The sequence below is a fragment of the Loxodonta africana genome, chromosome 4 (genome assembly GCF_030014295.1).
Source record: "Loxodonta africana isolate mLoxAfr1 chromosome 4, mLoxAfr1.hap2, whole genome shotgun sequence".
NCBI lineage: Eukaryota > Metazoa > Chordata > Mammalia > Proboscidea > Elephantidae > Loxodonta > Loxodonta africana.
This window is the reverse complement of record NC_087345.1, coordinates 30,685,416-30,699,327: the sequence shown is the minus strand read 5'-3', so window position 1 is coordinate 30,699,327 and position 13,912 is coordinate 30,685,416. Positions and strand designations below refer to the sequence as shown.

At 40.8% G+C, this 13,912-nt stretch overlaps 1 protein-coding gene across 1 annotated transcript in view; it reads left to right on the top strand.

Annotated features, from left to right (window-relative positions):
• The window catches only part of SLC17A8 (solute carrier family 17 member 8), a 90,003-nt gene extending 78,381 nt beyond the window's left edge, over nt 1-11,622 (top strand). The window contains exons 11-12 of the mRNA XM_003405624.4: nt 7,429-7,556; nt 9,009-11,622. Coding sequence (XP_003405672.1) covers nt 7,429-7,556; nt 9,009-9,353 — 473 coding nt within the window. The 3' untranslated portion in view covers nt 9,354-11,622. The remainder of the gene's footprint in view (nt 1-7,428; nt 7,557-9,008) is intronic.
• Nucleotides 11,623-13,912: the final 2,290 nt, after the last annotated feature.

Here is a 13,912-nt window from a genome sequence, read left to right as displayed (position 1 = left end):
GAATTGTCCCTACTTTCATCATCATAGGAAATTGCACAAAGTGTAGGCAACTCCCTCAAGGCCATGAGCAGAGGCCTGAGCATGTGTCTTGGTGAAGTGGCTCTTTAGTACCTTAACACCAGGTCACTCTACATCACAGAGACTCTGGTGACCTTTTCTATTCTCACCTCCTACTAACCAAAATAACCCAAACCAGTTGCCGTGGAGTCGGTTCCAACTCATGGCTACCCCACGTGTGTTGGAGTAAAACTGTGCTCCATGGAGTTTTCAATGGCTGATTTTTCAGAAGTAGTTCACCAGGCCTTTCTTCCAAGGCTCCTCTGGGTGGGTTCGTGGCCAAGCGCTTAACCATTTGCACCACTCAGGGCTACTGCTAGAGTAGTGCTAATTTTACCTCAAAAGCCAGATGACAGAGTCCTTTGACATATAGTTAAAGAACCAGAAGTTGTTTTTTTAGAGAAGAAAGTTTCTTTAGATTTTCCTCACTCCATTGCCTTCACTTTCCAAACAAGGAAATGCACGTCCAGAGGTAAGAAATGACTTGCTGAGAAGGGTAGAGCAGGCAGTGATAACAGTAAGAATGACTGAAGAGAGTTAATGTTTATCAATCCTGACTGTCTGCCAGGGACTGTTCAAAGCCCTCTATGTGTATTAACCCTTGAAGCCCTGGTGGTTCAGTGGTTAAGAGCTCGGCTGCTAATCAAATGTTGACTGTTCGAATCTACCAGCCACTCCTAGGAAAACCTTATGGAGCAGTTCTACTCTGTCTTACAGAGTTGCTATGAGTCAGAATCGGCTGGACAGCTATGAGTTTTGTTGGTTTGGGGGTATTACATCTACTTAGGAGGTATCTGTGCTATTAGTGTCCCATTTCCCAGAAGCAGAAACCAGTGCACTGTGTGTGAGAGATCAGAGTGCAGTCACCAATCTTACAGATTTCTGAAAACTCCCTGTGTGTAATGGAATGAAAAAGTGTAATTCCATTGTTTTTCTACCTTTAAAACATATTGTAATGATAATAATTGTCCTTTATGGAAAAATTTACATATATTCCATCTGTCTCAGCATATTGTGAAGCCAGTAGTAATGTTAATGTTTTACAGCTGGGGAAACTCAAGCTTAGAAAAATTGTGTACTTTCCTAACTTCACCTGTAAAACCTGTTGCCGTCGAGTCAATTCCAACTCATGGCGACCCCATCTGTCACAGAGTAGAACTACTCCCTTGGGTTTTCTTTGGCTGTCTTCTGTGGTGCTGCTGGGTAGATTCAAACCATCAACATTTAGGCCAGCAGCCAAGCACATACTATTTGCACCACCCAGGGACGTTTCCTAAAGTCATAGTTGGTGGCAAAGGAAAGACTAAAGCATAGCCTCTAAGCCTATGCTCTTTCCACTATTTCGGGCTGCCTTAAAGATCAGACAGAGTGGAACCTCTGGTCTAAACTATCCTAAAATGGTTCATGATCTATGTATCAAAATAAGTACAGTTGATACTTAAAAAAAAATAGTCCACTTAAAGAAAATTAACTTGCAGCTAAGAACTTGGGTTTGGAGGTACACAGTCCTGGCTTTGAGGCGCCTCTTTACTACTTATAAGAAAAATTTACTAAGCTATTTAAACTCTCAAAAAGTCCTGGTGGCGCAGTATTTAAAGCACTTGTCTGCTAACCCAAAGGTGGGCTGTTCGAACTCATCAGCCACTTGGGGCAGAAAGACATAGCAGTCTGCTTCTGTCAGAATTTACAGACTTGGAAACCCTGTGGGTTTGCTGTGAGTCACAATCGAGTCAGCAATGGGTTTGGTTGGTTTTGGGTGTTTGAATTCTCAAGCCTCAGTTTCCACATCCAGAGACTGGAGAGAAGTAACTGCAACCTCATAGGGTTGTTGGGAGAATGAACTAAGACAACATGTGTTTTCCCTCACCCTGCCCGTGAGCCAGGCATTGTTCTTGGTGCCGGGGATACTGCAGTAGACAAAACAAAGGTTCTGCCTTCACAGAGTTTACATTCTAGTGAAGATGAAGCATTCAAAGCCCTTAGCTCAGTGCCAGGCGCACAACAAAATCAATAAATAGTTGCCATCATTTTTTTTATTATTGTTCGCTCTAGCCAAGTGCTTCTCAAGCTTTCACATGCATACGAGTCACCCCGTTGTTAGTTGCCATTGACTCAAATCTGACTCATACCAATCCCATGTGTATGGAGTAGAACTGCTAGATAAGGTTTTAAAGCCTGTGACCTTTTGGAAGCAGGTGGCCAGGCCTCTCTTCCAAGGCACCTTTGGGTGGATTTGAACTGCCAACCTTTCAGCTAGTAGTCAAGCACTTCACCATTTGCATTACCCAAGAACTACAAATCACACTAGGATCTTGTAAAATGCATATTGTGATTCAGCAGGTCCAGAGGGAGCCTGAGGTCCTGCATTTTTAACAAATTCCCCAGTGTTGCAGATGCTGCTGGCCCACGGTCCACAGTCTGAGTAACAAGGATACAGCAATCATGACTTGTTTCCAGAAGGATGTTGAGGCACATCTTCTCTTGATAACTCTGTGATGCAAAAGAGATTCATATCCTGTTCCCAGAGATACAGAAATGTTCCTGTTCGTATTGCTTCCTTCTCCCCAGATTGCCAATTAAGCTACTGAACAATCAGAATGAGAGAAGCCCAATAGCCCAAATCATAGCAACTGCCATTTATTGGCACTGACTTTGTGCTAGCCACTTTTCAAATTTTATCTCATTTAATCCCTGTTATGGATCACATTGTGTCCCCCCAGAATATGTCAATTTGGCTAAATCATGATTCTCAGCATTGTGTGATTATCCACCATTTTGTCATCTGATGAGATTTTCCCATGTGTTGTAAATCCTACCTGGGGTGGGATGATGTTAATGAGGCAGGATTAGAGCCAGTTATGTGAGGCAGGACTCAATCCACAAGATTAGGTTGGTTTTAAATCAATCTCTTTTGAGATGTAAAAAAGAGAAGCAAGCAGAGAAACAGAGGGACCTTATGCCACCAAGAAGGACCCGTAGCATAGTGCATCCTTTGGACCTGGGGTCCCTGCTCTGAGTAGCTCCTCAACCAGAGGAGGACTGATAACAAGAACCTTCCCCCAGAGCTGACAGAGAGAGAAATCCTTCCCCTGGAGCTGGTACCCTGAATTCAGACTTCTGGCCTCCTAGACTGTGAGAGAATAAATTTCTGTTTGTTAAAGCCATCCACTTGTGGTATTTCTGTTATAGCAGCAATAAATAACGAAGACAATCCCCGTAGCAGTCTTGTGTGCTGCCATTGTGTGCTGTTGAGTCAATTCCAGTTTACAGCAACCCTATCGGACAGAGTAGAACTGCCCCATGGAGTTTTCTTGGCTGTAATCTTTATGGGGGAGCCCTTGTGGTGCAGTGGTTAACGAAAGGTTGCAGTTCAAACTGCCAGCCGCTCTGTGGGAGAAATATGTGGCAGTCTGCTTCCAAAAAGATAGTCGTAGTCATTAGGTGTCTTCGAGTTGGTGCCAACTCCTAGCGACCCTATGTCACAACAGATGGAAATGCTGCCCAGTCCTACACCATATTCACAATTGTTGCTATGCTTGAGCCCATCGTTGTAGCCAGTGTGTCAGTCCATATTGTTGAGGGTCTTCCTCTCTTCTGCTGACCCTATACTTTACCAAACGTGATGTCCTTCTGCAGGGACTGGTCCCTCCTATTAACATGTCCAAATAACATGTCCAAATTATAGGGGCAGTTCTATTGTGTCCAACAGGGTCGCTATGAGTTGGAATGGACTGGACAGCAGTGGGTCTGGTTTTGGATTTTAATCTTTACAGGAGCAGACCCACCAGGTCTTTTCTCCTACAGAGCTACTGGTGGGTTTGAATCACCAACCTTACAGGTAGCAGCCAAGTGCTTAACCATTGTACCACCAGGGCTGTTTACTACTCTTCTATGAGATGGGTATCATTATGTCTATTTTACCACTGAGGAAACTCAGAAAGTGACTTACCTTGCTCAAGGTCACACAGTAAGTGGCTGGGATTGGAATAAAGTTGTCTGATCCAATAGTGACCCTATGGTAGGGACTTGTGACCATGGAGGATTTGCTGTTTGCCAACATAAAAGAGTAAATAGTGATGTTGGGGAGACTGTCTAGCACAATTTTGAAGCTGATTATTGACCAGAAAGCCAAGACAGACAAGATTAGAAAGATGCAAAGGATGAGTGATACCTGCTTTGAGAAGTGTCCTATGAAGTGAAGAGAGACTCCAAACTTAGGGGAGATTTTCTTTCTTTCTTTCTTTTTCATCTGCTACAAAAACCTATCAATATTTCAGTTGCTTAATGATTTTTTCCCCTAGGCTTGTGCTAAGTGGCTTTTCTCACATTATTTCTAGCTGAATGCATAGGTCCCAGGCTTTGTATAAAAGCATAATACTTAACAATCACATTAGTTGCTTCTTATCTCTGGGTTCTTTTCCAATAAAGTATTTATCGTACTCAAATCAGCGGCAAGATTAATTAATCTTGCAGCTGTTTTATATTCTGATTGTCTGGCACTTTGATCGGAAAGAGAAAAGGTATGTTTGTTTCAAAGGTGGTTTTCTCAAAAATTCTCCTGGAATAGAAGTAGAAAAAAACAAAGCCAACAGGCCAGATTAGAAAAAGATTAAAAAAAAAAAATCCTGTTTTCAGGTTCTTTGCATGGAATAAAGAATTAAAAAGTAAAGCAAACCTGAACAAAATTTGAATAAATAAAACCTATAAATTCCTGATGTAATTTCATTAGCTCAAATCAGTGATTAATTAAACAGCTATTTATTGAGTGCTACTATGTGCCAGGCACTTTGCCAGTTCAGGGAAGATAGTGGTAAACAAGACAGATAAGATAACTTCCTGTAAAGAACATACATGTTGGTTTTGTCTTCTATGTGCCACAGAATTAATATATATCATTTAACTTAATTCTTACAACAGTTTTACATGAATGGCTATCCTCAGTTTATTGATGAAGCTAAGGTTCAGCATGTTGATCAAGGACCCAATAGTTGGATTTTGATCAAAAGGAGGAAAAAATATGGAACAAAACTTCAAATCCTTATCGGAAACCAGTCTTACTGGATATACTGACACTGGAGCTACTCCTGAAACTATTGGCTGGAAACAACTTTTAAGCCTTGAACCAAAACTATACCATGATATCATCTTTAAACTAAATGACAACTTGACTCATTTAATAAAGAATGTTTGCCTTAAGCATTGCACTCTTTTAAAGAATTATCTATATGAGATTAAATGGGCAAAAATAACTCAAAACACAGACAGGAATTTTAAGGAGCAGAAAGAGCCTGAATTAACGATGGTGAAACGATATGGGGCCTAGTGGGAAGAAAGGTGACACAATGTGAAGTAATATAAACGTTGTCAATGAACTGTATGTATGAAAATTGTTGAATGGGTGTATGTTTTACTGCATATATTTTCACACACACAAAGAAGAAGAAGCAAAGGTTCAGGATGTTTAAATCCCTTGTCCAGGTTTGCTTCTCAATTAAGCTGCTTTTGCCCAGGTCTGTCTGACTCTAAAAATGCCCTCCTGGGCAATACTGCAAACTTGGTTTCCAGCGCATGAAGCCTGCTCTTTCGTAGCCTTTACCTGCTTCCCTCTTCCCCTTCATTCCACTCATTCTGATCTCTTGACAAATGGATTAAGGCTGAAGCATTGCTGACTTGGTATTTTACCACTTTCAGGGGCATTATCTTTTCTGTTGTTATTGTAAAAAAAAAATGTTATTTCTTTTATCACCAAAATATAGATCACACTAGCCATGTCAGAAATTAAAATTAGCCATCATTTTTAAATACACAAATAAAATTTCTTATTACTAAAGTAATCATAAAAAAATCCCTGTTGCTGTCAAATCGATTCCTACTCATAGAGACCCTATAGGACAGAGCAGAACTGCCCCCAGAGGGTTTCCAAAGAGCAGCTAATGGACTCGAACTGCTGACCTTTTGGTTAGCAGCTGAGCTAAAGTAATCATAATAGGCAGCAGTTAGAGAATGAAGACTAGAAAAATCATTGATAATTGTATCTTAATATAACTATGGTTAGAATCTTAGCATCTCCCCCCAGTCTTTTTTGCTTATACATATTTTTATCACATGATTTTAGTCATAGTATATTATAAATGCCTCTAATAATATGAAAGAACATAAAGGGGAAAAGTTCGGTAGCACTATTTTTCCACAGAAGACCTCAAAGAGAGGGAGATGCTTAGTAATAACAGCAGCAGCAATAGTGAGTATAGCTTAGCTGTTTGCCAAGGGCTCTCACATACCAGCTTCTCTTGAGTCTCATATCACAGCATCTTTATGGGGTAGGTAGTAATGTAATCCCCATCTTGTTGTTCTTGTTAGGTACTGTCGAGTTGATTTCGACTCATAGTGACCTGATGTGACAGAATAGACCTGCCCCATAGAATTCTCTAGGTTGTAATCTTTCTGGGAGCAGATTGCCAGGTCCTCAGAGCTGCTGAGTGGGTTCTAGCTGCCAACTTTTGATTGTCAGCAAAGTGCTTAATTGTTGCTCTACCAGGGCTCCTTATCCCCATATTACATATGAGGAAACAAAGACCCCCAAATTACTTAAGTGGTGGAAATAAGATTCAAATTCAGGTTACAGGCTCCAAATCAAGTCTGTACGTGAGTTTTGTAAATTATAAGGCGTTCTGCCAATGTTTGTGCAAATGTTCCTTACTAAAAATGTACTCTTTCCATTATGTCATGGGGTCCCTCAGGCATGGCTTACCTATGGTGGCCCGTGAGGAGTGAGTTGAGGGCTAAGAGGGAGGATATTATGAGTGGGTTTGGTTCTAACAACGCTGTATGTGATTGTGTGATTGCTTACTCTGTATAAATCTGATCCAGGTTGAGGCTAAAACAACATATTTTGCAGCTCTGAACCTACAAGGCAAAGGTGCCATAATTCTCCCCATCGAGAGCCCATGGTGGCCGTTGCTAATGAATCACAGTACGTTTTCCTGCTAGGTCCAGACCCAGCCTGACAGTCCTCAGTCCAGCCCTCCAGGCAGCCATTAGTCATGTGCTGGAGGAAACCAAATAGATTAATGAGAATTGTTGTCAGTTGCTGCTGAGTAAATTCCGATTCACGGTGACCCCGTGTGTGCAGAGTAGAACTGTGTTCCACAGGGTTTCCAAGCCCCTGACCTTTCCGAAGCAGATCACCAGGGCTTCCTTCTGCAGTGCTTCTGGGTGAGGTCTAACTGCCAACCTTTTGGCTAGTAGTCCAGCTCTTAACCATTTGCACCACCTAGCCACGGATGAGAACTGGGAGAAGCTAAATATTTTCTGAAGTGTATTTGAAATTCTCTTCTTGACTCTGACTTTGGGGTATTGGCTTCACTGCAGGTTTCAATGTCAATCACCTGGACATTGCTCCCCGTTATGCCAGCATTCTCATGGGGATCTCAAATGGAGTAGGAACCCTCTCTGGAATGGTCTGTCCCCTCATTGTTGGTGCAATGACCAAGCACAAGGTAATGGTTTCCTTGGGGGCTGTGAGCTACAGTATTAGAAGACTGAGGTACTGTACAACATGAAATCTCAAGGCCCTTACAGCCTGTAAATATGTGGAGTGTGTGTCCTTGGCCTTGGCTGAGTCAGTTGAGCTTCTTCTCTTTTTTCAGTTTTTTATGTTTGTTGATGGCAACAGGGCTGATTCTTGTTTAGTTCCCCATTTCCTCAATTGAGAAATAAAACATGGGGGGGGGCAGGGCAAATGCCATAGAGACTGTTTAGAGACACAAAGAAGAAACCGAGGCAATCAATTTAGGATAAATGAATTACCCAAGATTGTTTTATAATTCTAAGTGATTAAACTTGGCAGGCCACTTCCATCCAGTTGTTTAGTATGTTGCAGCATAAAAATATTAGTGCTGTTATATACTTCCTTGTTCTGATGAAAACAAGCAAGACAGTAATGGCCCTTTCTAAGAACCCACAAGAGCGTGGCAATCAACCTTTACTGAATCTTTGTGTATTTAGACTAGGGTGGGTGGTAAAGGAAGATCCCACGATCCACCCAGAGTTCCACCACAGGCCACAGAATTCCTTTATCGCTGTTACTGAAAGAGTCTTAGGATGTTACTTTCTGCCAATAAGACTTTTTGGCAGAAATTTAAAAACCATGTTTTAAAAAATCCTGATACTATTTTCTTAGTTGGTTTGCCTATTACAATTATGACTTCAGAAATTCTTCATGTTTTTTAGAGAAGAAAGTGTGGGGTGACATTTCTTACTCCTTATCAGAAAAGGAAGGTGGGATTTGGGGATTTAAAAAAAAAAAAATCTTTTTTTTTTATAGGCAAAAAATCCATGTTTTCCCTCCTTGTTTCTGAGTCTATATGATTGGTAACATGACTATTAAATCCAAGATACCCATCTTTCCCTAATTTTGAATACAAATTCCAATTATTATTATTTTACTTACTGTATTTTACACAGAAAATATGATTACAAATAAGCTAGTCAAGGGTGAACATTTTAATTGTTCAAATAATGTAATGTATCCAACAGCAAGTAATAAGGAGACTTCTGATATTTAAAATGATGGGTTCCTTAAAGCAAGTTTAATTTAACTTTCTATGTGAGAGGAAGCCCATTTGTGTATTTTGAAGAACTTTGTAATAAAGCTGCATGTATTTTTACATGTTGTTTATTTTTAAAAGTATTTTTTAATTTATAATACATATTTTTTAAATTAAAATTTAAAAAATATTCATTGAGGTCTCCTAACTTTTTATTTTTAAACACTCAAGTTCCATTTGACATGGATTCTAGATATTGCTTCAGACACATGTCTTTTCAGGAAGGATAGCATTACCCCTGAGAAAGGCAGGTGCTTTTTTCCCCAATGAAAGCCTCCAGAACATACTGTTAATCTTTGCTTTTGGTTTAAACATTAATTGGTGCTTTATTTTCTTGTGTAGACCCGAGAGGAATGGCAGAATGTGTTCGTCATAGCTGCCCTGGTACACTACAGTGGCGTGATCTTTTATGGGGTCTTTGCCTCTGGGGAGAAACAGGAGTGGGCTGACCCTGAGAATCTCTCTGAGGAGAAGTGTGGAATCATTGACCAAGATGAATTAGCTGAGGAGACAGAACTCAACCAGGAGAGGTTTGCAAGTCCGCGAAAGAAGATGTCTTATGGGGCCATGACCCAGAATTGTGAAGTCCGAAAGAATGAATGGAGAGGGCACAGAGGAGAGACTCTTATTGAGGAAGAGCTGACGTCTTACCAGAACGAAGAAGGAAATTTCTCAGATGCATCCTAATGTCTGAGGGGCACCTCATCTTCTCCTTACTGTAGAACCAGAAATTATCCATACCTATTATTACCTTCTCCATAGTTGGGCTTTTGCCAGAGGTCCAAGTATGGGGACACTAGAGATAGGCAAGGGGTGGGGAAGAGATTTTATCAGCAATAGAGAAAAGAGAGCTATTATCTTGCAGTGACATTTATGGTTATGGAGCTTGATCTCAGTTGATAAAACAGACACATATTTTTTTTTTTTTTTTAAACTGGCAATTGGCCCTTCTCTCAAAGAATTGAACTTGTTCAGAAAGGAATGATTAGAAGAACAAGGGAGAAAATACCATGTTGTTGAAAGAAACATTGAAGGAAATGGGGCTATTTGGCCTGAAGGAGAGTAAGCTTAATAGTTGCCACCACGACTTTGAGAGTGGCCACGCACCTGTGGGCTTCACGTTCCTAATAAAGGCTGCTGCTTGTGGAGGCCCTATTTTGTCCCAGGTCTTTATAAGCATTCTCAGTAACTCTCCACACCCCTATGAGTTACATTTCTTACCTGCATTTTACAGCTGAAGAAACCGAAGCAACAAGAGATTAGTTTGCCCAAGGCCATGCTTCGAGGTGGTAGTTTTGAGGAGGGAGATTTCAGCCTGGTGTAGAGAAGAACTTTCTAATAACGAGTACTGTCTGAAATTGGAATATATTGTCTTCTGGGTAGCTCCCTATTTTGGCAGTAGTGGGGGATGAGAAGGAATTTTGATTGATATCGCAGAGAGGATTCAAACAGTATACGAAGGAGGGACTGGATTCAAAGACACTTAGGGTTCCTACATGATCCAAAGAGTCAGATGAGTCTATGACTTCATAGCTTTTTAAGATAATAAAGGTCACAGATGACACAAGAGATTCAAATATGTTAAAAAGAAAAAGTTAATTGAGAAAGCCATATATCCAGGAATCCAATGGTCAGAATGGCTGGGAAGAATTTAAAAAGGGCTTGGCCATTAAATTCAACCCTTCATGATATCAGGAATGTGGTTAAGTAATATCTCAACTTACTTATAAACCTTTAAAACATTTACTAACTTAAGAAGTGTGTTCACAAATTATAATAATTAAAACCTTTCTGAAAGAGTCTTCCATTAAAAAAACTACGTCTTTAGCTTTTTCTGCTGGTGATCATATTGGGATGTGTGGTTAAATTTGAAAATAATTTAAAAAAACAAAACTCATTGCCATAGGATCAAAGTATTCCTAATGCTTCTATTGGGAGCAATATTTAGGGAAATCACAATAATGTAGCAGTAGTTATACAGGAAATTGCTAGGATAAAAACATCTGGGACAGCTTGCTCCATTGTTAATGCTGGAAAATTCAACTTTGATTCCATAAGGAAATAACATGGATACTTTCTAGATCTACTTAATAATCTAATGTTGGCATGTAATGGGGCCATTTGAAAATAAAATTATTTTCCTGTTTGTTGTTTTTGAAAATTTTATTTCTACTTTCAGAAGAAATACATAATATTGTGGACAAAAAGTTATAGGTTTGTTTGTAGTTTATTATTGTAAAATGTTTTTTTTCTTTTTTTTTTCCAGTTTCTCTCCTGTGTATTTTTGGTCCCTGGTTGTATCAGAGGACTTACAGTGTATTTTATAAAAAGAATTATTTTGGAAAAGATAGTTTCCTGACTCTCCATTAAATAATATTCTTTGATTCATTGGTATATAGTTTATGTTATCAGACAACTTAAATCTCTTTAATGAGTAAATCTGTGTAATCTCTTAGGACATTTTCTGGCATGTAGAAAGTGCTCAATGAATATTAGAATAATTATCATCTTTCAACCTTTTTGGAAACTTTTCATTTGAAAAGATAGTATGTATGTCATTTTCACACATTAGCCACAGAGTTTATTGTGAAAATTGTGCTGTTTTCTAAGTAAAAAGAAAATTAGAAATTTATGGTAGCAGGTTTTTTTTCTTGTGTTAATAAAGTCAAATAATTATAAAAATCTCACAATAATCTTTAAAGTAATATTGTAGATTGTGAAACAAATTTGTATTTACTCCATTATTTAAAGTTGGTGCCATATACAGGAATGTAAAATGGTATCACCACTTTGGAAATTGATTTGGCGCTTCCTTAAAAAGCTAGAAATAGAACTACCATATGATCCAGCAATCCTGCTCCTTGTAATATATCCTAGATAAATAAGAGCCTTTACATGAACAGATATATGCACACCCATGTTCATTACAGCCCTGCTTACAATAGCAAAAATGTGGAACCAATCAAGGTGCCCACCAACAGATGAATGGGTAAATAAATTATGGTATATTCACACAATGGAATACTTCACATTGATAAAGAACAGTGATGAATCTGTGAAACATTCCATAATGTGGAGGAATCTGGAAGGCATTATGCTGAGTGAAATTAGTCAGTTGCAAAAGGGCAAATATTGTATAAGACCACTATTATAAGAACTTGAGAAATAGTTTAAACAGAGAAGAAAATATTCTTTGATGGTTACGAGAGTGGGGAGGGAGATAGTAGATAAGAACTACTTTAGGTGAAGGGAAAGACAACACACAATACAGGTGAGGTCAGCACAACTGGACTAAACCAAAAGCAAAGAAGTTTCCTGAGTAAACTGAATGCTTTGGAGGCCAGCATAGCAGGGGTGGGGGTTTGGGGACCATGGTTTCAGGGGACGTCTAAGACAATTGGCATAATAAAATTTATTAAAACATTCTGCATCCCACTTTGGAGAGTGGCATCTGGGGTCTTAAATGCTAGCAAGTGGCCATCTAAGATGCATCAATTGGTCTCAACCCACCTGGATCAAAGGAGAATGAAGAACACCAAGGACACAAGGTAATTATGAGCCGAAGAGACAGAAAGGGCCACATAAACCAGAGACTACATCAGCCTGAGACCAGAAGAGCTAGTTGGTGCCCAGCTACAACTGATGGCTTCCCTGACAGGGAGCACAACAGAGAACCCCTGAGGGAACAGGAGAGCAGTGGGATGCAGACCCCAAATACTCGTAAAAAGACCAGACTTGAGGTGGGGCCAAGATGGCTGACTAAGTAGAAGCTACCTTGGATCCCTCTTGCAACAAAGACTCGGAAAAACAAGTGAATCGATCACATACATGACAATCTACGAACCCTGACCATCAAACGCAGATCTAAAGAGTTGACCTGAGTGATAGAGACTGGGAACGAACAACCGCGGGGAAGCAGCGACTGTTTTCGGAGCCTGGAGCCGGCGTCCCAGTCAGGAAACCTTGGCGCTGGGCTTTGGACTGGGTGCAGGGGAGCTGAGCACGGCATCCTGAGATAGCGCAAACATGGGAGGCAGCCCTAGTCCCCAGAAGTGACCTCGGGGGAAGCCCAGCCAGTGCACGCAGGCAGCGCAGTGACGCGGCTGACAGGAGGAGAAGTCACCAGGAGGCAGTGACTGGTTTTGGAGCCTGGAGTGCGGCGTTCCAGCGGGGAACCTCGGCGCTGGGCTGTGGACTGGGAGGGGAGGAACTGACCACGGCTTCTGAGACAGCACAAACACAGGAGGTGGGCCTGACCCTTGGAGGCAATCTTGACCCAGCTAACGCACACAGGCTACACACCCCTCGGGAGTCTCAGATAAAACAGTCATCCCAAGCAAGATAAGTAACTTTGTCTATATTCTGGGGTGCTACTCTCTCCTATTTATCTGAACCCTCCCCTCCCCTTCCCAGGCGGCTTCATTAACATTGGAATTTCCTGAGCCAGAGAGTGAAGTGTGTTGTGGTTTTTGTTTTTTTTGTTGTTTTTTTTTGGTCTTTTCCTAACCCATTCTCCTGGCCTGAGAGAAGAAGCTACAAAAAACCCATGGACCAAAAATCCTTCCCTAATTAGACTAAAAACACAGAACCAGCTCCAGCCAAACATATGTGATCCACAGTCTTGGGCTTTCATCCCTGCAGGGAACAAGGTGGCTATTATAATGCAAAGGCAATTCTGATATGGATTTGACTGTAATTGTTTTAGAGGATTACTGGAAAGACAGGTTTCCTAGGTCTGATATCTCTGCATATTCAACAGAGCCCTCACTGACCCACAACAGGGAACCGAGGGCTGAAGCTCCCCCCAGACCAACTAGGTTCCTGCCTTAGGGGTCTAAGGAGGGTGACACCTACCAATCTGTAGAGGTACTTGCATTGGGGGCCTAAGGTACAGCTGCAGAGCCCACCCACTAATGTGCTTTAGGAATAGAGACACACCTACCTCACTGGCACTTGGGGGAAGCCTGTCAGCATCCTGCCCCCCTCTGGAGTGTAAAACCCTGCTGCTACTAGAATCTGGTACACACAACTATCACTACTACTTCTCAAGGTGGATAGGTGACAGTCTGCACCACACACTTGATGACCCAAAATCAGATTCTACTCAAGAATAGTGAATGGACTCTTAGGCTTATATATCTGGTAACAGCCCAAACCAGCTGGTAACAGGACATAAGTGATTCAAGGGCTACAACAATCAAGACAGCGCAATCTAGTAGCCCATCTACGTATATTGAAAGAAAACA